This window comes from Dipodomys merriami, unplaced genomic scaffold, assembly GCF_024711535.1.
Source record: "Dipodomys merriami isolate MVZ:Mamm:240054 unplaced genomic scaffold, mDipMer1.0.p SCAF_27, whole genome shotgun sequence".
In the NCBI taxonomy this organism is placed as follows: Eukaryota; Metazoa; Chordata; class Mammalia; order Rodentia; family Heteromyidae; genus Dipodomys; species Dipodomys merriami.
The window spans coordinates 5,381,938-5,404,567 of NW_027204159.1; the positions used below are offsets into that span (position 1 = coordinate 5,381,938).

The following is a 22,630-nucleotide window of genomic DNA, read 5'->3' on the forward strand; positions in this document are numbered from 1 at the left end:
GGTGGTGGTGGAGGAAGAAGAAAAAAAGGAAGAGGAGGAAGAGGAGGAAAAAAACTAAACTTTCATGTCTTCTTAACAATCTAGCCAGCCACCGTTTACTCATGCCAATCATCCTAGCTAATCAGAAGACTGAGAGCTAAAAGAATGAGGTTCTAAGCCAGACTTGGTGGACAAAACCAAAATACTCTTTTCTCAAATTAGCCAGCAAAGCGCAGAACTGGTAGTTACTATACACTACGTTGAAAATGAACTATACAACTTGTGAGTGGGAGGGGAGGGTAAAACTGGGAGTGAGGGAAGTGGCAATATTGTCCAAAAAGAAATGTACTCTTTACCTGACTTATGTAACTATAAGTCCTTTGTACATCACCTTTATAATAATAATTTAATTTTTTTAAAAGACAGAATTGAAGGGCTGGGAAGGTGGCTCAGTGGTAGAGCGCTTGCCTTGCATGCCTGAGGCCGTGGGTTCGATTCCTCAGCACCACATAAGAAAAAAGAAAAAAGCCGGAAGTGGCGCTGTGGCTCAAGTGGTAGAGCGCTAGCCTTGAGCTGAAGAGCTGAGGGACAGCGCCCAGGCCCAGAGTTCAGTCCCCACGACTGGACCCAAAAATAAATAAATAAATAAAAATAAAAATAAAAAATACATATTAAGAAAAAATCTATCAATATCTTGCATAAATCTTCTATTACTCGTGGTTATCATCATTCTAATCATATCCTAGTCTTGTATTACCTTAAATAATGTTCTTTGCTGCATATTCTTTAACATTTATTTTTAAGAAATGATTTATTTCACATGTAGCTGCTCAAACGCAAGGTCTCTTTACTAAGTAGCTGCAAAGACTTTTGCAGGGTGAAGGCTCCTGGTGGATTTTAAGGTTCTTCTGTGATTAGATAGTGGCAAAGCTTAGGTTTGTTGGGATTATTCTTCAGCAGCCAATCAGCCAGCCATATCTGTGGGAGAGAAAAATCTCTTAAGTTAATAAACATTTACTTGAGACTCTTCTGGAGAATTGGGCAGATACCTGTGCTTTGATACTACTGACAATTCTTTTCATCCAGGCATGCAGTTCTACACCATAGAGACAAAAACCAGAAAGAGAAGGAATATATTCCTAGAGGTTCTCTTGACCCTGACATTTACATTGATACAATTGGGGTTTCTGGGGGAGTACCAAATGAATTTAAAGCCAGAAATAAAATGACAATAGTATTCCAGTTTTGGTGGGTCAATAAAAATGTTGATTAGATTAATTATTTTCACTATAATTGGCAACTATACCAGAAACACAACCAAGGAAATAGCTAAACAATTAGACACTAACAGTCATATGGCCTGAAAAGAAAAAAACTATCCAAAACAAAACAGGCTAACATTAGATCTGATACTGGCAGAAAAAGGAGAGGTCTGTGTAGTAACTGGAGCACAATGTTGTACATTATACCTGACACCATCACCCCAGGTGGGACCATAACTAAGGCATTGCAAAGCCTGCCCATGGTGGCTAATGGGTCAGCCAAAAAATTCAGGGAAAGATGAATACCTTCACCTACTTTAAGTGGTTTGGAAGGTGGAAAGAAGTTATGACATCTATCTTGACATCATTTGTGGAGTACTAGACTGCCTCAGTACTAGACTGATTGAGCAGTCACCCTTACCCTATTAGCAGTGATGCCTTCCTCCTGAGACATCTGAGCATCTAAGTCATGTACTCCTCACAGAAATTGAAGAAAAGAATGAGAATGTAGGGGCTGGGAAGGTGGCTCAGTGGTAGAGTGCTTGCCTAGCATGCATGAGGCCCTGGGTTTGATTCCTCAGCATCATATAAACAAAAAAAGTCAGAAGTGGTGCTGTGGTTCAAGTGGTAGAGTGCTAGTCTTGAGCTGAAGAGCTGAGGGACAGTGCCCAGGCCCAGCGTTCAGGTCCCATAACCAACCAAAAAAAAAAAAAATATTAAAAAAAAAAAAAAAAGAATGAGAATGTAAGCTGGGTGCTGGTGGCTCATGTTTGTATATTCTAGCTACTCAGGAGGCTGAGATCTGAGGATCACAGTTCAAAGCCAGCCCAGGCAGGGAAGTCCGTGAGACATTTATCTCCAATTAACCACCAGAAAACTGGAAATGAAGCTGTATCTCAAAAGTGGTAGATGTAAGCCTTGAGTAAAAAAACTCAGAGACAGAACCCAGGCCCTGAATTCAAGACCTACAACTGACAAAAGAAAAAGAAAAAAGAAAAACAAAAAACAAAAAAATGAGAATGTACGAAGAGGGGAATTGTGAGAAAAAGCAATCTTTTCTATCAAAACAAAATGTCCATCTTGTAACAAGTCAACATTCTGTACTGATATTTCCTGGCACTGATTTTTCCTGGAATTTACTTGCTTCTTTTTCCTTTCTTTTTTTTGTAGGTTGTAGGGCTTGTACTCAGGGCCTAGGTGCTGTCCCTGAGCTCTTCAGCTCAAGGTTAGCACTCTACCACTGGTGAGCCACTGAGCCACTTCCAGTTTTCTGGTGGTTAATTGAAGATAAGAGTCTCACGTACTTAGAGCCGGGCGCTGGTGGCTCACGCCTGTAATCCTAGCTACTCAGGAGGCTGAGATCTGAGGATCACGGTTCAAAGCCAGCCTGGGCAGGAGAGACCATGAGACTCCTATCTCTAATAAACCACCAGAAAACCGGAAGTGGCGCTGTAGCTCAAGTGGTAGAGCGCTCGCCTTGAGCTGAAGAGCTGAAGGACAGCGCCCAGGCCCAGAGTTCAAGCCCCACGGCCGACCAAAAAAAAAAAAAAAGAGTCTCACCTACTTTCCTGCCTGGGCTGGCTTTGAACAGTGATCCTCAGATCTCAGCCTCCTGAGTACTAGGATTGCAGGTGTGAGCCACTGGCACCTGATTTACTTGCTTCTTGACTTCAAACTATACCAGTTGTGTTGTTTTTCATTAGTCAGCTATGTAAAGGGTATGTTACTAACAGAGTTGAATAGACTTTTTTAAGTGGAAACTTTTTCACTGGTGGTTGAAGTGCTTTCTAACTTCCTTGTATTACCCCTTCACCCTAGTAACAAATTGTTACTAGGATATAAGCCTGACTCCTTGATAACCAGAGACAACTTGGGTTGGGATAAAGACCAAGCAGAGGGACTGGGAATGTGGCTCAGTGGTAGAGCGCTTGCCTAGCATGCATGAAGCCCTGGGTTTAATTCCTCAGCACCACATAAACATAAAAAGCCAGAAGTGATTCTGTGACTGAAATGTTAGAGTGCTAACCTTGAGCAGAAGCTCAGGGACAACACCCAGGCCCTGAGTTCAACCCCCAAGACTGGCAAACAAATTGTAGGCAGAATGGCTCAAGTGGTTTGAGTTCAACCCCCAGGACTGGCAAACAAATTGTAGGGAGAATGGCTCAAGTGGTTGAACACCTTCCTAGGAAACATGGAGATCCTGAGCACAGATCCCATTAACACCAATATGTGTATGTGTATGTGTGTATGTATATATACATGTGTGTATAATATATACAAAAAACCTGTAACAAAAATGACTATTCGTAAACCGGGTACTGGTGACTCATGCCTACAATCCTAGATACTCAGGAGGCTGAGATCTGAGGATCACAGTTCAAAGCCAGCCCGGGCAGGAAAGTCCTTAAGACTCTTTTTTTTTTTTTTTTTTTGGGTCCAGTCGTGGGGCCTGAACTCGGCCTGGGTGCTGTCCCTCAGCTCTTCAGCTCAAGGCTAGCGCTCTACCACTTGAGCCACAGCACCACTTCCGGCTTTTTTTCTTTTTGCTTATGTGGTGCTGGGGAGTGGAACCCAGGGCCTCAGGCATGCAAGGCAAGTGCTCTACCACTGAGCCACCTTCCCAACCCCTCCTAAAGACTCTTATGTCCAATTAACCACTAAAAAGCCAAAAAGTGGAGCTGTGGAACTTTAGTACAAAACTCAGGGCCTGAGTTCAAGCCTTGTTTCACACACACACACATACACACACACACACACACACACACACACACACACTATATATATATATATATATATATATATGTATATATATATTTATACATACATACATATATATCACTATTTTTACTATTTCTACATATACACACATATATATGTAGAAATAGTAAAAATAGTGTTATAAATAGCTATTTATTGTGATAGTTTTTAAAACCTTAACATTTAGGAACTGGGTTTGTAGCTCAGTAGTAGAACAATTGCTTAGCATATTCAAAGCTGCCAGTTTGAACCCTATATATATGTATGTGTATATATATGTACATGTATGTATGGACATACATATAATACATGTATTTATATAAATGGATATAAAGGTTTTACATATAAACAGGATAAAGCAATATTCTTTTTTTTGGGGGGGGGTCCGGTCATGGGGCCTGTACTCTGGGCCTGGACGCTGTTCCTCAGCTCTTCAGCTCAAGGCTAGCATTCTACCACTTGAGACACAGCGCCACTTCTGGCTTTTTCCTTTTTGCTTATGTGGTACTGAGGAATCGAACCCAGGGCCTCATGCATGCAAGGCAAGTGCTCTACCACTGAGCCACCTTCCCAGCCCTAAAGGAATATTCTTTAATGTCAATAAAAAGAATACTTACAAAAGGATCCTCTGGTTTTTGCTTGCAAAGTTCTGTGAGTCCTTCAAGCAGAGTTGGTGTTACATATAAATTTAAATAGTCCTTAGCAACTTGTCCAACTGGAATGGGCTCAATAATCACTGAAATTATAAACATATTCTCTTTAAAAAAGTGATTAAACAGACACTAAAAAATGTTAAAACATTATACAAATATTAAAGAATCTCTCCTCCCCCACTCTCTCTCAGTTTTATTGGTGCTAGTCCTGGGGATTCAACTCAGTGCCTGGTGCTGTCTTGTCCTGAGCTTTTCTGTTCAAGCTGAATACTCTATACCACTTAACCCAGAGCTCAATTTCTGTGTGTTTTGGTGGTTAATTGGAGATAAAGAGTATCTCAAGTTTCTATGCTAGTGTGGCTTCAAACTGTGATCCTCAGATCTCTACTTCCTGAATAACTAGATATAATAGGTGTATAGATTTAGTATCTACTGGTACCTAGCTAAAAAGAATTTCTAATACCATGAGAAGCACTCATTTTTATATATTTATATATATGTTTTATATTTAGGCATAAATATATATACATATAAACATATATGTTTTATATATTTTAAAAAATTCATTAAGGCTAGGCACTGGTGGCACATACCTACAATCCTAGCAACTAAAGAGGCTGAGATCTGCAGATTACGGTTCAAAGCCAGGCCTGGCAGGAAAGTCAGCAAGATGTTAATTAATCACTAAAAAGCTGGAAATGGAGCTATATAGCTCAAGTGGTAAGAGTGCTAGCCTTAAGCACAAAAGTTCAGGAACAGTGCCTAGGCCCTGAGTTCAAGTCCCAGAACTGGCATGCGCACACACACACACACACACACAAACCCTCTTATGGAGGTATTAGTTACACATAATAAAATTCATTTTATTACACATAATAAAATACATTTTAGTCAGGCACCAGTGGCTCTCACAGAAGCAGAGTCCTGGAGGGCCTCAGAAGCTAGCTGGGACACAAAAGTCTGTGAGTCTCCAAAATACCCAGCAAAAAGCCAGGCTGGAGGTGTGGCCAGCTGAATAAGCACAAAGCCCTGGGTTCAAACCCTAATACCATACACACACACACACACACACACACACACACACACACACACACACACACACACACACACAAAATTACAACATAGAAGAACAATTTTTTTTTTCAAGACTCTTTTTTTTTTTTTTTTTTTTTGGTCTGATCGTGGGGCCTGAACTCTGAGCCTGGGCGCTGTCCCTCAGCCCTTCAGCTCAAGGCTAGCACTCTACCACTTGAGCCTCAGTGCCACTTCCGGCTTTTTTTTTCTGCTTATGTGGTGCTGAGGAATTGAACCCAGGGCCTCATGCATGCAAGGCAAGCACTCTACCACTGAGCCACCTTCCCAGCGGCATAGAAGAACAATTTTACATATACCTAACAACAACAAAAAAAGAAGAGCCAGGCACCTGTGGCTTATGCTTATAATCCTAGCTACTCAGAAGGCTGAGATCCAAGGATCATGGTTCAAAGCCAGCCTGGGCAGAAAAGTCTCTATTCTCCATTAACTACTCAAAAACTGGAAGTGACACTGTGGCTCAAAGTGGGTAGAGTGCTAGCCTTGAGCAAAAGAGCTCAGAGACAGTGCCCAGAACCTGAGTTCAAACCCCACAGTTGACAAAAAATAAAGGAATAAAGAAGTTAAATTCTCCAAAATTTTCCTATGGGACACATATATTTCTTATTTTATGCTGGTCATGGGGCTTAAACACAGATGTCCCTTTTGTGCTAGCATTCTACACTTCAGTCACAGCTCCAGTTCTGGCATTTTGGTGCTAATTGGAGATAAGAGTCTCATAGACTCGTTCACAGGCTATTTTCAAAATGAGATTCTCATGAGCTAGGATTACAGATGTGAGCCACTGGCGAACATATTTATAAGGGAAACTTTGAAATTTTCACCCATGACTTCAAGTTTCTGCGTAAATACCACATGAAAATATGATAAAATACATTGAAGAAAAATTCTTATCTTGCTTCTCAGCCCACATCTTCCAAAAAAAGAAAAGTAAACAAGTTGGGACCAGGTAGATCACACTTCTAATCCTAGCTACTCAGGAGACTGAGATCTGAGAACCTCAGTTCAAAGCCAACAGGGACAAGAATGTCTGTGAGAGAGACTCTTATCTCCAATTAATCATCAAAAAATCTGGAAGTGAAGCTATAGCTCAAGGTAGACCACTAGTCTTGAGCAAAGAAGCTCAGGGTCTTGAGTTCAAAGCCAGGACTGGCACCAAAAAAAAACCCCAAAAAAGTGAACAATTAAGAGATAAAGTTGAGAAATTAGTTGTCTATAACTCACCTTCAGGAAACATAAAACGAATTTCCCTTTCTGCAGCAGCAAAGTCATTACTCCCATGAAGTGCATTCCTTAAGTCATCTGTGCCATAAATTGCCCTTAAGCTAAAAGTAAATTAGAGATGATTATTTACTCTAATATCCTTCCCTTATTTCATATGAAAGTATTCTTAGAAATTTTATAAAAATATTACTATATTTCTCTGTGACATTTCCAATGTATACAGTGTGTATTTCAATCAATCTCCCCCCCACCCATCATCACCCAATCTCTCCTTCAATTTCAATAGGTTTATTGTTTTTTGTTTGTTTTTATTTTCTGTCCATTGTGGGGCTTGAACTATGGGCCTGGGCACTGTCCCTCAGCTCTTCAGCTCAAGACAAGCACTCGGGGCTGGGATGATGGCTCAGTGGTAGAGCACTTGCCTCACATGCTTGAGGCCCTGGGTTCGATTCCTCAGTACCACATAAGCAAAAAGAAAAAAGCCAGGTCCAGAGTTCAGCCCACGACCGGACCCCCCCCCCAAAAAAAAAAAAAAAGACAAGCACTCTACCACTTGAGCCAGAGTCACTTCAGGTTTTCTGGTATTAATATTGTAGATAAGAGTCTCGAGGGGGCTGGGAAGGTGGCTCAGTGGTAGAGTGCTTGCCTTGCATGCATGAGACCCTGGCTTGGATGCCTCAGCACCAAATAAGGAGAAAAGGCCAGAAGTGGCACTGTGGCTCAAGTGGTAGAGTGCTAGCCTTGAGCTGAAGAGCTGAGACAGCATCCAGGCCCAGAGTTCAGGCCTCAGGACTGGCAAAAAAAAAAAAAAAAAAAAAGCAAGAAAGGAAGGAAGGAAGAAAGAAAGAAAGATGAAAAGAAAGAAAAAATTGAGTCTCAAGGACTTTCCTGCCCAGACTGGTTTTGAACTTCGATCCTCAGATCTCAGCCTCCTGAGTAGCTAGGAATCCAGGCTTGAGTCACCTGCGCCCCGCTTATTGTTCTATTATTATACATGCAAACAAACTACCTCTACTATATTCATCTTCACTCACCCTCTTCGATTCTTTTTTTTTCCCTAGCTGTGGGGTTTGAACTCATGACCTGGGTTCTGTCCCTGAGCTCTTTTGTTCAAGGCTAATGCTCTACTACCCACTTTGAGCGGAAGCTCCACTTCCAGTTTTTCAGGGATTAATTGGAGATAAGAGTCTAGGAGTCTCACAGGAATTTTCTGCCCCCACTGGCTTTGTACCCCAATCCTCAGATCTCAGCCTCCAGAGTAGCTAGGATTATAGGTGAGCCAGTACCCAGCTTCTCTTCAATCTATTTTAAACTTAAGCTTGCATCTACCTAGATGAAGTTCAAATACATTTAAATCTTAAAGAGGGAACTGCTGGGAAAATGAATTCTCTAGATAGAAAAGTGCTATTTTGTTTTTTTGTTTTTTGGGTCCAGTCATGGGGCCTGAACTCTGGGCCTGGGCACTGTCCCTCAAGCTCTTCAGCTCAAGGCTAGCGCTCCACCACTTGAGCCACAGCACCACTTCTGGCTTTTTTCCTTTTGCTTATGTGGTGCTGAGGAATCGAACCCAGGGCCTCAGGCATGCAAGGCAAGCGCTCTACCACTAAGCCAACTTCCCAGCCCCGAAAAGTGCTATTTTGTGACAAATAAAAAAAGCAATGTAAATTCAATCAGTAAATTCATGTCCCCCCCTCCCCCTGCCTTTTTTTTTTTTTTTTTTTTTTTTTTTGCCAGTCCTGGGGCTTGAACTCAGGGCCAATCACTGTCCCTGAGCTTCATTTGCTCAAGGCTAGCACTCTACCACTTGAACCATAGCACCACTTCCAGCTTTTTCTGTTTATGTAGTACTGAGGAATCAAACCCAGAGCTTCATGCATGTTAGGCAAAAGCACTCTACCACTAAGACACTTCCCAGTCCATGTCCTTGTTTTTATAAAACTTGGATTCCTGCTCCTGCCTCACCAATATTCTTTAATGTGGACAGTTGAATTCAGAGCTTCCTACTTGGTAGACAGCTTCCTACTTGAGCCACACCTCTGGCCCTTTTTGCTCTAGTTACTTTAGAGATAGTGTTTATGCTTTCTGCATAGCTGAAGTGACCAGTGTGTACCCTTACACTTAGCTTCTTGTATGCAGATTGAGGTCTCATGATCATTTTGCTTCCCAATCTGAACAGTTTGCCACCACTGATCTCAGCTTCTCCATAGCATGGACAAGAGGCATACCATGACACCTAATTATTGGTTGAGATGGGGGTCTCATGAACTTTTTTGCCCAGGGTGGCCTCAAGTTGTGATCCTCCTAAATAGCTAGGATTAACATGTGAGCCACCAATCACCAGTGTGTGTGTGTGTGTGTGTGTCTGTGTGTGTCTGTGTGTGTGCGTCTGTGTCTGTGCCTATGTGTAAGGAGGCTTGAACTCAACCTCATGGTCTTACTCAGCTTTTCTGCTCAAACTTTCACTGACTTTTTGTTTACTAATTGGAGATTAGCAAGATTTGTTTTCCCTAGCTGGCTTTTAACCAGGATCTTCAGAGTTCAGTTAAGGTTACAGGTGTGAACCAGTGATACCTGGCTTACCAATATTCTTTTTTTTTTTTTTTTTAAGTCCTGGAGCTTGAACTCAGGGCCTGGGCACTATCCGTGAGCTTCTTTTGCTCAAGACTAACACTCTTCTGGAGCCACAGCCCCACTTCAGGCTTTTTCTGTTTATGTGGTACTGAGGAATCAAACCTAGGGCTTCATGCATAGCTAGGTAAGCACCCTACCACCAAACCACATTCCCAGCCCTCCCAATATTCTACCAATATTCTTTTTTTTTTTTTTTTTGATCAGTTGTTTGAACTCTGGGCCTGAGCTCTTCTCAAGGCTAGCACTCTACCACTTGAGCCACAGTGCCACTTCTGGCTTTTTCTGCTTATTTGGTGCTGAGGCATCCAAGCCAGGGTCTCATGCACGCAAGGCAAGCACTCTACCACTGAGCTACCTTCCCAGCCCCCAATAGTATTTTAAAATACCATCACAGTCAAGTCTGAGGCCAGCCTTGGCTACATAGTAAGATTTTTGTCCCCCCGGCCCCCCCCAAAAATCCAGCTTGGTGCTGGTGGCTCATGCCTGTAATTCTAACTACTCAGGAGGCCAAGATCTGAGGATCATGGCTCAAAGCCAGTGCAGGTAGGAAAGGTCTGTGAGACCTTTATCTCCAATTAACCACCAGAAAATAGAAGTGGCGTTGTGGATCAAGTGGTAGAATGCTTGCCTTGAGCTTAAGAGCTGGCCCAGAGTTCAAGCCCCACAACCAAAAGAGAAAAAAAAAAAAAAGATTCCAGTTTCCCATGAAAAATTCTATTTTGTGAAAAAAGAAAAATTCTACTTTTTGGTGATTTAGTTCAAGAATTAGTAGTAAAAATGGGGCTGGGAAAGTGGCTCAGTGGTAGAGCGCTCGCCTTGCATGCCTGAGGCCCTGGGTTTGATTCCCCAGCACCACATAAACAAAAAGAAAAAAGGCGGAAGTGGCGCTATCGCTCAAGTGGTAGAGTGCTAGCCTTGAGCTGAAGAGCTGAGGGACAGTGCCCAGGCCCATAGTTCAGGCCCCACAACCGGATCCCCCCCCCCAAAAAAAAAGAATTAGTAGTAAGGCTAATCAATCACACATCAGATGCAAGTATTAAGAAAGACATTGAAATGGTTAAAATGAAAAAGAAAAGCTTATTTAGGAAAAATTCCGAATTTAAAAAAATTTCAGGGGCTGGAAAAGTGGCTCAGTGATAGAGTGCTTGCCTTGCATTCATGAGGCCCTGGGTTCGATTCCTTAGCACCACATAAGCAGAAAAAGCTGGAAGTGGTGCTGTGGATCAAGTGGTAGACTCTAGCCTAGAGCTGAGGGACAGCGCCCAGGCCCAGAGTTCAGGTCCCACCACCGACCAAAAAAATTTTAAAAATTAAAAATAAAAAAATTTTCAGAGTTGTTTTGTTTTCCATTTTCACACATAGTTTCCATCTCTCCACCCCAAGAAAATTACCTGTCTGGGTGTAACTCTTTAGCTATCAAACTATTAGCTGGTCCCAAAAGTTCTTTCCAGTAAGAAATGGCATTATATCTTGCTAGTATCATAGCAACAAGTGGTCCAGAACTCATGTAAGCTGTTAAATTTGGGAAAAACATTTTCCCATACTGTTCCACATAAAAGTTACTACAGTGTTCAGGGCTGAGATGTAGTTTTCTTCTCTATTAAAAACAAAAACAAACAAAAACAAAAAACAAAGTCAACAAAAGCACTTAAAGTGACAGTTCAATAAAACACCATGATATTATTTATTTATTTTTTTAGTGCCAGTACTGGTCCTTAACTCAGGGCCTGGGGTCTATACCTTTGTTTTTGCTGCTTAATAAGAGTCTCAGTGACTTTTCTGCCTGGCTGGATTTGAACCATGATCTGACTCAGATCTCAGCTTCCTAAATAACTAGTATTACAGCACCCAAGCCCATGAAATCATTAATAACTTGAATTACCACCAGTCTGATAACAAATTCGGTTTATCTTTTCATTATGAAGATATGTTGAAATAATAATAGAAATTAGTTAACCTACTTAAGAAAATGTGCCGGTGGCTCACACCTGTAATCCTAGCTACTCAGGAGGCTGAGATGTGAGGATCATGGTTCAAAGCCAGTCTGGGCAGGAAAGTCCATGAGATTCTTTTTTTTTTTTTTGGCCATGGGGCTTGAAATCTGGGCTTGGGCGCTATCCCTGTGCTCTTCAGCTCAAGGTGAGTGCTCTACCGCTTGAGCCACAGCACCACTTCGTTTTCTAATGACTTATTGGAGATAAGAGTCTCACAGAATCGTTTAAATAGGGATACAGGTGTACCCATTGCAACAATGAGATGTACAAGTTGTTATGTTGAAAATGAACTTTACAACTTTGGTGGGGGGGAGGAGGATTGGGTGGGGGGGGAGGAGGATTGGGTGGGGAGGCAGGGGGAGGATGGGAAGGGATGGGAAGAGGAAACAAAGGAGGCTACAATGCTTGATAAGAAATGTACTCATTATCTTGCCCATGTAATTGTGACCCCTCTGTACAGTATTTTCACAATAATTTAAAAAAAAAATTTCCATCTTACTTATCCAGAGCCATTATCTAAGGGCTAGGAGTTGTTAAATGGCACGATAACATGCCTTCTCCCAGGTCAGAAAATATAAAGGATACAAGTGAGATCTTTGAAATCAGATTTTGAGTCTTTAATTCACATTTCCCTTGTGGAAAGCAGGAAATGTTTCTCTCCTTCTTATACTAAAATAAATCCCAAAGCATTCAACTTGAAAAAAAAAAAAAAAAAGAGTCTCACAGACTTTCCTGCCCGGGCTGGCTTTGAACCGTGATCCTCAGATCTCAGCCTCCTGAGTAGCTAGGATTACAGGCTTGAGCCACCGGCTCTTGCATTCCATGAGATTCTTATCTCCAATTAACCACCAGAAAACTGGTAGTGGCGCTTTGACTCAAGTGGTAGAGCACTCACCTTGAGCTGAAGAGCTGAGGGACAGCAGTTCAAACTCCACAATCAACCAAAAATAAATCTTCTACTTGGGGGCTGAGAATATGACTTTGGTAGAGTGCTTGCCTAGCATGCATGAAGCCCTGGGTTCATTTCCTCAATATCACATAAACAGAAAAGGCCAGATGTGGTGCTGTGGCTCAAGTGGTAGAGCACTAGCCCTGAGTACAGAAAGGCTCAGAGAAAGAGCCCAGGCCCTGAGTTCAAACCCCAGGACCAGGAAAAAAAATCTACTTGTATGTAATGGCCTATGCCTGTAATCCCAGCACTTCGGAAGCTGAGGCAAGAGGATCACAAGTTCCAGAGGCTCCACGATGAGACCTTGTTTAAAAAAAAAGAGAGAGAGAGAAGGGAGATGTTGGGAGCATAGCTCAAGTGGTAGAACACCTGCTTAGCAAGTATAAGGCTGTGACTTCAAACAGTACTATTAAAAAAGGAAAAAGAAGAGAATGGAAGGGGAAAGGATTGAACTGAGGATCTGGCACATTCTAGGCAGGCACTCTAACAGTGAGCTAATACACTAGTATTTACTTATTTATTGTTTTGCAGGTACTGGGGCTTGAAATCATGGACTTGAACTCTTACATGACTTTTACATGCACAGCTATTACTTGAACATGCCTCTAGCTCCCCGTTTTACCTTCCTACCTTCTTTCTTTCCTTTCTTCCTTCTTCCCTCCTGCCCTTCCTATCTTCCTTCCTTCTTTTCCTTCCTTCCTTCACTTTTTCCCTCCCTCTCTCTTCTGTTCTCTTTTCTTTCCTTTTTTCTTTTCCTTCCTTCCTTCCTTCGTTCCTTCCTTCCTTCCTTTCTTTCTTTTTTTTTGGGGGGGGGTCCGGTCGTGGGGCCTGAACTCTGGGCCTGGGTGCTACCCTCATCTCTTCAGCTCAAGGCTAGCGCTCTACCACTTCCGGCTTTTTTTCTTTTTGCTTATGTGGTGCTGGGGAAGCAAATCCAGGACCTCATGCATGCAAGGCAAGCGCTCTACCACTGAGCCACTTTCCCAGCCCTCTTTCTTTCTTTCTTTTCTTTCTTTCTTTCTTTCTTTCTTTCTTTCTTTCTTTCTTTCTTTCTTTCTTTCTTTCTTTCTTTCTTTCTTTCTTTCTTTCTTTCTTTCACTGGTTCTGAGGGCCATTTGCTCAAGCCTAGTGCTCTATCACTTGATCCATAGCTCTGCTTCTGGCTTTTTTGGTGGTTAATTGAAGACGAGTCTCACACTTTCCTGCCCAGGCTGGCTTTGAACCATGATCCTCAGATCTCAGCCTCTTGACTAGCTAGGATTACTGGTGTGAGCCACTAGTTTCTGGCCCAATTTTATATTTTTAACAGACACATAGAAACGTAAGAATTGGGGCTAGCAATATGGCTTAGTGGTAGAGTGATTGCCTAGTATTCATGAAGCCTTGGGTTCAATTCCTCAGGACCACATAAACAGAAAAATCTGGAAATAGCACTGTGGCTCAAGTGGTAGAGTGCTAGTCTTGAGCACAGAGAAGCTCAAGGACAGTGCCCAGGCCCTGAGTTCAAGCCCCAGAATTAGCAAAAAGAAAAAAGAAACAAAAATTGTGCTTATGCTGGGCTTTGGTGGCTCACGCCTATAATCCTAGCTACTCAGGAGGCTGAGATCTGAGGATCATGGTTCAAAGCCAGCCCAGGCAGGAAAATCTGTGAGACTCTTATCTCCAATAAACCACCAGAAAACTAGAAGTGGTGCTGTGGCTAAAAAGTGGTAGAGCACTAGCCTTGAGCTGAAGAGCTAAGGGACAGCACCCAGGTCCCGAATTCAAGCCCCACTGGTAACAACAACAAAAAAAATTGTACTTATAATTATATATTATATAATATTTAAATCAAGTTAAACATATCTTCTCAAATATTTGCAAAATACAAGATTTCTTTTCTTTTTTTTCTTTTTTTTTTGTCAGCACTGGGATTTGAACTCAGGGTTTCCTATTTTCTAGACTTGAGCCATACCCCAGCCCTCATTCTTTTTTATGGTTGAACAGTATTCCATGAAGGTACCTGTATTACATTTTCTTTATCTAGTCATTAGTTCAGAGACACTTAGGTTTTTCCATTTCTTAGCTATTGTGAACAGTACTACAATATGTATGGAGTTAGATGTTGTTTCAACATACTAATTTCATTCCTTTTGGATCTCTATATATAGTATTGGAATTGCTATATCAAATAATAGCTCTTTAAAAATATTAAAAACCTTTCTATTAAAAACATTTTTTCAGGGCTAGGAAGGTGGCTCAGTGGTAGAGCGCTTGCCTTGCATGCCTGAGGCCCTGGGTTCAATTCCTCAGCACCACATAAGAAAAGCCAGGGCTGGGAAGGTGGCTCAGTGGTAGAGCGCTTGCCTTGCATGCCTGAGGTCCTGGGTTCAATTCCTCAGCACCACATAAGCAAAAAGAAAAAAGCCGGAAGTGGCGCTGTGGCTCACGTGGTAGAGTGCTAGCCTTGAGCTGAAGAGCTGAGGGACAGCGCCCAGGCCCAGAGTTCAGGCCCCACGACCGGACCAAAAAAAAAAAAAGAAAAAGAAAAAAAAAGCCAGAAGTGGCGCCATGGCTCAAGTGGTAGAGCGCTAGCCTTGAGCTGAAGAGCTGAGGGACAGCACCCAGGCCCAGAGTTCAGGCCCCACAACTGGACCCCCCCCCCCCAAAAAAAATAAAATAAATAAAAACATTTTTTCAATACTAGGGTTTGGGGCTGGGAAGGTGGCTCAGTGGCAGAGCGCTTGCCTTGCATGCATGAGGCCCTGGGTTTGATTCCTCAGCACCACATAAGCAAAAAAGAAAAAAGCCAGAAGTGATGCTGTGGCTCAAGTGGTAGAGTGCTAGCCTTGAGCTGAAGAGCTGAGGGACAGCGCCCAGGCCCAGAGTTCAGGCCCCACGACTGGACCAAAAAAAAAAACAAAACTAGGGTTTGAACTTTGGGCCTCATCCTTGCGTAGCTTGCTTGTTCAACTAGTGCACTACCATACCTCCAGCCTGAGTTTTTCCAAAAGTCCAAATTGGACTTTTCCTGGGCTGGCTTCATTCAAACCACAGACCTCCAGATTTCAGCCTCCTCAGTAGCTAGAATTACAGACAAGAGTCACTAGAACTAACAGAAGCTATTGTTTTTTTCTCCAATATTGGGAGTTTAAAGTCAGGGCTTCATGAATGCTAGGCAGGTGCTCTACCACTTGAATCAAAAACCAAAGCTCTTTTTGCTTTGGTTGTTTTTCAGGTAGGGTCCTATGTTTTGTTTTTTTGCCTCAATTGTCCTAGACAATGATCCTCCTACTTACTTTTTCCTTGTAGCTGGGATGACATGCATGGCAGCATCTATCTCTTTTGTTGAGATGAGTTCCCACTAACTCTTTGCTTCCTGAGTAGCCACTAACTCTTTGCTTCCTGAGTAGCCAGGATTACATGTGTGAACCACCAGGACCCAAATGATTTATTAATTTTTGTCAGTCTTGGAATCTGAATGAAAGACTGCTCTCAATTGTTTTGTTGTTGTTGTTGTTTGGGTCCAGTCGTGGGGCCTGAACTCTGGGCCTTGGCGGCTGTCCCTCAGCTCATCAGCTCAAGGCTAGCGCTCTACCACTTGAGCCAAAGTGCCACTTCTGGCTTTTTTCTTTTTGCTTATGTGGTGCTGAGGAATCGAACCCAGGACCTCATGCATGCAAGGCAAGTGCTCTACCACTGAGCCACCTTCCCACCTTTCTCCTCATCGTTGGTAGTTAATTGGAGATAAGTATCACATACCTTCTTGCCTGGTTAAGTGTTTTTTGTTTTGTTTTGTTTTGTTTTGTTTTGTTTTGTTCTGTCAGTCAGTCATGGGGCTTGAACTCTGGGCCTGGGTGCTGTCCCAGAGCTCTTCAAGCACTCTACCACTAGAGCCAGAGAGCCACTTCCGGTTTTCTGAGTGATTTATTGGACTTTCCTGCCCGGGGTTGGCTTCGAACCCTGATCCTCACATCTCAGCCTCCTGAGTAGCCAGGATTACAGGTATGAGTCATTGGTGCCCAGCCTCTGGGTTGTATATATTTTGAGACAGGATCTCACTATGTTATAATACATGATGGCCTTGCATTTATAATCCTCTTGCCTCAATCTCCCAAGTGCTGAGTAATTGCTACTCTAGCTTCTCTACAAGTGAAGAAAACTGCCCTTCTGCAATCATGTTAGTTATGCACAGTAAAAACATTAATGATTTAGCCTGGTGCCAAAGACTCACAAAGGTAATCCTAGCCACTCAGGACTAGGACTGCTGTTCAAAGTCTGCCAGGCAGGAAAGTCTGAGAGACACTTATTTCCAATTAATCACCCAAAAAAAGCCAGAAGTAGAGCTGTGGCTCAAATGACAAAGAACTAGCCTTGAGCAAAAAACTGAGGAATTGCACTCAGGCTCTGAATTCAAGCCCTAGGACCAGCACACATACTGTCCCTGAGTCTCCTTGTGCTCAAGGCTAGCCTCTCACTTGAGCCACACTACCACTTCTGGCTTTTTCTTAGTAGTTTATTGGAGATAAGACGCTCATGACTTTTCTGCTCCGGCTGGCTTCAAACTGTGATCCTCAGATCTCTGCCTCTTGAGTAGCTAGGATTACAGGTGTATGTCACCAACATCCAGCAATTAATCTTTAAAGTTGATATTAAACTGCTGCTGACTACAATTTTATCAGGTGAAAAACTTTGAAATTAGGTTGATAAAGAGAAGCATATTGATAACATCCTTGAGATCTCAAATGTTATCAATATGCTTCTCTTTATCAACCTTATCAATAACAGAATTCTTAGAGTCTAACAAAGGAAAGACTGCCACCTATTGAAAAGATGCATAATTTTCCAGGTAGTTTTCTTTCTTTCTTTTTTTTTGGTCGGTCGTGGGGCTTGAACTCTGGGCTTGGGTGCTGTCCCTCAGCTCTTCAGTTCAAGGCGAGAGCTCTACCACTTGAGCTACAGCGCCACTTCCGGTTTTCTGGTGGTTTATTGGAGATAGGAGTTTCACAGTCTCTCCTACCTGGGCTGGCTTTGAACCGCGATCCTGATTTTAGCCTCCTGAGTAGCTAGGATTACAGGCGTGAGCCACCAGCGCCCGGCTCAGATAGTTTTCTTTGAGACAAGAAAGCCTCAAGTTTGGGCTGGGAAGATGGCTCAGTGGTAGAGCGCTTGCCTTGCATACATGAGGCCCTGGGTTCGATTCCTCAGCACCACATAAGAAAAAAGAAAAAAGCTGAAAGTGGCACTGTGGCTTGAGTGCTAGCCTGGAGCTGAAGAGCTAAGGGTCAGCACCCAGGCCCAGAGTTCAGGCCCCATGACTGGACCCAGAAAAAAAAAAAAAAAAAGAAAGCCTCAAGTTTAATGGATTCCCAACTATTAAAAAAAGCCTGTTTTGGGCTGGGAAGGTGGCTCAGTGGTAGAGCGCTTGCCTTGCAATGCATGAGGCCCTGGGTTCGATTCCTCAGCACCACATAAGCAAAAAGAAAAAAGCCGGCAGTGGCGCTGTGGCTCAAATGGTAGATCGCTAGCCTTGAGCTGAAGAGCTGAGGGACAGCGCCCAGGCCCAGAGTTCAAACCCCACGACCAGACCCAAAAGAAAAAAGAAAAAACCTGTTTTAGAAACATACAACACAAAAGGACAAGTATTATTTCACTTATATGAAATATCTGGAATAGTCAAATTCCTAGAGACAAAAAGTAGAATAATGGTTACTAGGGGCTAGCAAAGAGGAACGCAGAATTCTTCAATGTGTGCACAGTTTCATTTTGAGGTGAAAAAGTTCTAGAGATGGATACTGGTGATACTGCACATAGATATGAATATATTTTAATAGTACTGAATTTTACTTTTAAGAATTATTAAAATTTTAACTGAGCACCAATGGTTCATACCTGTAATACCAGCTGCTCAGGAGGCTGAAATCTGAGGATCTTGGTACGAAGCCAGCTTGGGCAGACAAATCTTCTAGACTATTTCCAATTAACCAGCCAAAAATAGAGGAGGTGGCACTCAAGTAGCAAAGCTCCAGACTTGAGTGAAAAGGGAAGGTACAGTATTCAGGGAGTGAAAAGCCCAGTATTGGCAGGAGAAAAAAAATCTTTCTAATTCCAACACTCCACAGGTTAAGGCAAGAGGATTATGTATTTTGAGGTGAGCCCAAGTTACATAGTGGAACTCAGACTCAAACAACAAACAAGTGAGCTAGTGCTGTGGCTTAAGTGGAAGGGTACCTGCCTAGAAAGGCACCCTGAGTTCAAACCCAAGTACTGCCAAAAGATTAAAAAGAAAAACTTGGGCTGGGAATGTGGCTTAGTGGTAGAGTGCTTGCCTAGCATGCATGACGCTCTGGGCTTGATTCCTCAGTACATAAATAGAAAAGGCTGGAAATAGCAGAGTGGCTCAAGTGGTAGCTTGCTAGCTTTGAGCAAAAGAAGCTCAGGGACAGTGCCCAGTCTCTGAGTTCAAACCCCAGGACTTGCAAAAAAATAAATAAAAAGAAAAACTTTTTATCAGATAGCCCTCTGTATCTAATTTGAATGCTTCATTTGTTTCTAAAGTTAATGGGCAATTCCAAAGCAAAAAATATTTTTGTGAATATTAGCAAATATAAACATATTAACTATTGTTGCAAAATGCTGCTTCATAGTAGTTTCCCCCCCCCCCCCCCCATAACAGGACACAGATTTTTTTTTTCTTTTTATGCTAGTTCTGGGGCTTGAACTCAGGGCCAGGAGCTATCTCTCAACTTTATTACAAAAGACTAGCATCCTAACTTGAGCCACTGCTCCACTTCCACACTTCCAGCTTTTTTTTCTTCTTCTTCCCAGTCTTAGAGCTTGAACTTTGGGCCTGGGCTCTGTCCCTGAGCTCTTTAGCTCAAGGCAAGTACTTTACCACTTGAGTACAACGCCACTTCCCATTTTCTGGTGGTTAATTAAAGAGTCTCATGGACTTTCCTGCCTCAGCTGACTTTCAATTGCAGTCCTCAGATCTTAGCCTTCCTGAGTAACTAGGATTATAGGCATGAGTCTCCAGTGCCTAGCCAACTTCCAGCTTTTTTGGTGGTTAATTAGAGATAAGTCTCAGATAGTTTCCCTCTAGGGCCAGAGTTCAAGACCCAGGATTGACCAAAAAAAGAGTCTCACCAACTCTCCTGCCTGGGCTGTCTTTGAACTGCAGTCCTCCGATCTCAGCCTCCTAAGTAGCTAGGATTACAGGCCTGAACCACTGGTGCCGGGCTGATTATCCATTCGTTCAGCCTATGTTTTTTGCCACTATCTTAAAAATCATTATCTACCAACTCTACCACTTGAGCCACACTTACAGTTGAAGTATTCTATTACTTATTTATTTTTGTCATTCATGGGGCTTGAACTCTGAGCTTAGGGCACTGTCCCTGCGCTCTTCAGCTCAAGGTTAGTGTTCTACCACTTGAGCCACAGCACCACTTCCAGTTTTCTGTTGCTTAACTGGAGATAAGAGTTCACGGACTTTCCTGCCCAGGCTGGTTTTAAACCATAATATTCGGATCTCAGCCTCCTGAGCTAGGATTACAGGCATGAATCACCAGTGCCAGGCTGAAGTATTCTATTTCTAAAACATTAAAGAGGCAAAATGATATTGTACAAATATATTTAAGAAATTTAAATAAGGGGAATATAAAAAGGGATGATTAAGCCGGATGCCAGCAGCTCAAGCCTATAATCCTAGCTACTCAGGAGGCTGAGATCTGAGGATCGCAGTTCAAAGCCAGCCTGCCTGGGCAGGAATGTCGGAGAGCCTCTTATCGCCAATAAACCACTAGGAAGTGGTGCTGTGGCTCAAGTGGTAGAGCTCTGGCCTTGAGCTGAAGAGTGCAGGGACAGTGCCCTAAGCCCAGAGTTCAAGCCCTATGGCAGACAAAAAAAAAAAAAAAAAAAAAAAAAGGGATGATTAAGCCAGGTCCTGGGAGATCACATCTGTAATCCTAGCTACTCAGAAGGCTTGGATCTGAGAATCACAGTTCAAAGCCAGCCTAGGCACAAAATTCCATGAAATTTTTTATTAACCAGCAAAAAGCTGGAAGTAGAGGTGTGGCTCAAGTAGCTGAACACTAGGCTTAAATGAAAATCCAAGTGAGAATAAGAGGTCCTGAGTTAGACCCCCTAGTACCAGCGCGCGCGCGCGCGCACACACACACACACACACACACAATTAAAATATTTAGTTTTCACTGGGCACTGGTGGCTCACACCTGTAATCCTAGCTACTCAGGAGGCTGAGATCTGAGGATTACAGTTCAAAACCATCGGGGGCAGGAAAACCTGTGAGACTCATCTCCAATTAACCACCTGAAAACCAGAAGTGGAGCTGTGGCTCAATGTGTTAGAGCACTAGTCTTGAACAATAAAGCTCAGAATTCAAGCCTCTGAATTCAAGCCTCACAACTGGCCAAAAATAAAATAAAATAAATTTCGTCCTGGGCTCAAGCAGTAGATAGTATGTAAGTATGAAGCTCTGAGTTGAAGCCCCAGTACCAAAACCGTAAACAAAAAATTTAAAACCACCAAAATGGTGGGTTTTGTTTGAGACAAGCTCTTGCTATGTAGCCCAGGTTGGCCTCAAATTCCAAATCCTCCAGCCTCAGGTTCCAGGGTTTTAGGATTACAAGTCTATACCACCATGTTTAGCTTTACTCTTTTAAAAAATAGTTATAAAGTTTGAACTCAGGATCTCTAAACATTTTATAATAATTGACACAATAGCCTGAATAGCTTAGATAATCCAGTAAATGAACTGTGCATGAGAATATTACACAGAAATCAGAAAGAATGAGACAGATTCAGATACACTTAACAATCGAATTGATTTGGTAAAGGAGTCAAGGACAACAAGAATCTCTATACTATAGCTGATTTTTTTTGTAAATGTAAAATAACTCCTGGCAAAACACAAAGAATTAAATGGTTACTTACCTCTCTCTAGACAAGGATGGGAGAGAGCAGGGGAAAGAACAGGCTGCTGCTTCTCTATTCTTTTGAAGTGTGACAAAAGTTAACTATAGGGCTGGGAATATGGCTTAGTGGTATAGAGTGCTTGCCTAGCATGCATGAAACCCTGGGTCCAATTGTTCAGTACCACATAAAAAACCAGAACTGGCATTGTGGCTCAAGTGGTAGTGTGCAAGCCTTGAACAAAAGAAGCTCAGGGACAGTGCCCAGGCCCCAGGACTGACACCAAAAAAAATTTTTTAAAAAAATAACACAAGTTTAGAAAGTAAAGATAAATTTAAGGCTTAACACTATGGATCTAAATGAGTAGGCACATTTACATTAACATAAAAAGGAGGACAAACAAAAATATTGGTCATACCCAAAAGTTACCTGAACAATGGTGAATCCAGATCTGAGAATAATATCTTGTATCTCCTCCTCTTTGTCAACAATATCTGGTTTGATGATGGCCAGAGTTTTTTCTACATATATTTGAGGTGGGGGTATTGATAACTCCATTTTGGCTTTTCCGGTACAATTTAAGTTTCTTGACAGGTATCACTGCAATGACATGGGTTTCCACCATCCCAAATTCAATGTAATTGTGATTAAAAGCTAGTATTGGTTTTATTTATAGAAAAAAATATAGACAACAGATACAGATCAATCTATATGGATATATGCTTTCAATGAGAAAAGGAGGATCAAGGTATGAAAGTCTGAGACAACTGTAACAATTCTAGCCACTACAGTGGTGGCAGGGGCGGGGTGGGGAAGGTAGGGAGTTGGGGAAAGGGAGAAGGGGGGGGGCGTGATCCAGCAGGCTGCTTTAGTAAAAATCCTCAGCCCTAGAGATTACTTTTGTAAAGGTAAGGCATGACTAGAAGGCAGGATTAGCACTGACTAGTCTGGACCCTCTGAATACAAACTCACCGAGGTGCAACCAGCCCTCCAGTGTGTTCACAATCTGTTGCTAGGAGATTTGAAGCCCATTTCCTACGGTGGCTGCACAGGGCCAATCCTAGTAAGACTTTTTGCAATCTCTAGCCTAGCTGTTTAAACCAAAGCAGGAAGTCACCACAAGCTGTTTTTATTATCTTGTGAAACTTAGAACCCTAGACATTTTCCAACAGATTC

The 22,630-nt window shown here is 42.4% G+C and overlaps 1 protein-coding gene across 1 annotated transcript; it reads right to left on the bottom strand.

Annotated features, from left to right (window-relative positions):
* Positions 1–759: 759 nt before the first annotated feature.
* Nme5 (NME/NM23 family member 5) lies at positions 760–22,510 on the bottom strand. The gene is made up of 6 exons (XM_070036086.1): positions 22,427–22,510; positions 21,884–22,054; positions 10,990–11,195; positions 6,968–7,068; positions 4,616–4,734; positions 760–957 (listed from the first exon to the last, which is right to left on the bottom strand). The coding sequence occupies exons 2-6, from the start codon at positions 22,010–22,012 to the stop codon at positions 877–879; spliced, it is 636 nt and encodes a 211-aa protein (XP_069892187.1). The 5' UTR covers positions 22,013–22,054; positions 22,427–22,510; the 3' UTR covers positions 760–876.
* Positions 22,511–22,630: the final 120 nt, after the last annotated feature.

What these genes read in the sequence shown, in the direction of transcription:
- Nme5 (XM_070036086.1), bottom strand. Translation starts at nt 22,012, where the DNA reads ATGGAGTTATCAATACCCCCACCTCAAATATATGTAGAAAAAACTCTG. An exon ending in CTGGATTCACCATTGTTCAG is followed by an intron (nt 11,196 to 21,883) that starts GTAACTTTTGGG and finishes TGTTTTTAATAG; the next exon opens with AGAAGAAAACTACATCTCAG. An exon ending in TCGTTTTATGTTTCCTGAAG is followed by an intron (nt 4,735 to 6,967) that starts GTGAGTTATAGA and finishes TTATAATTTCAG; the next exon opens with TGATTATTGAGCCCATTCCA.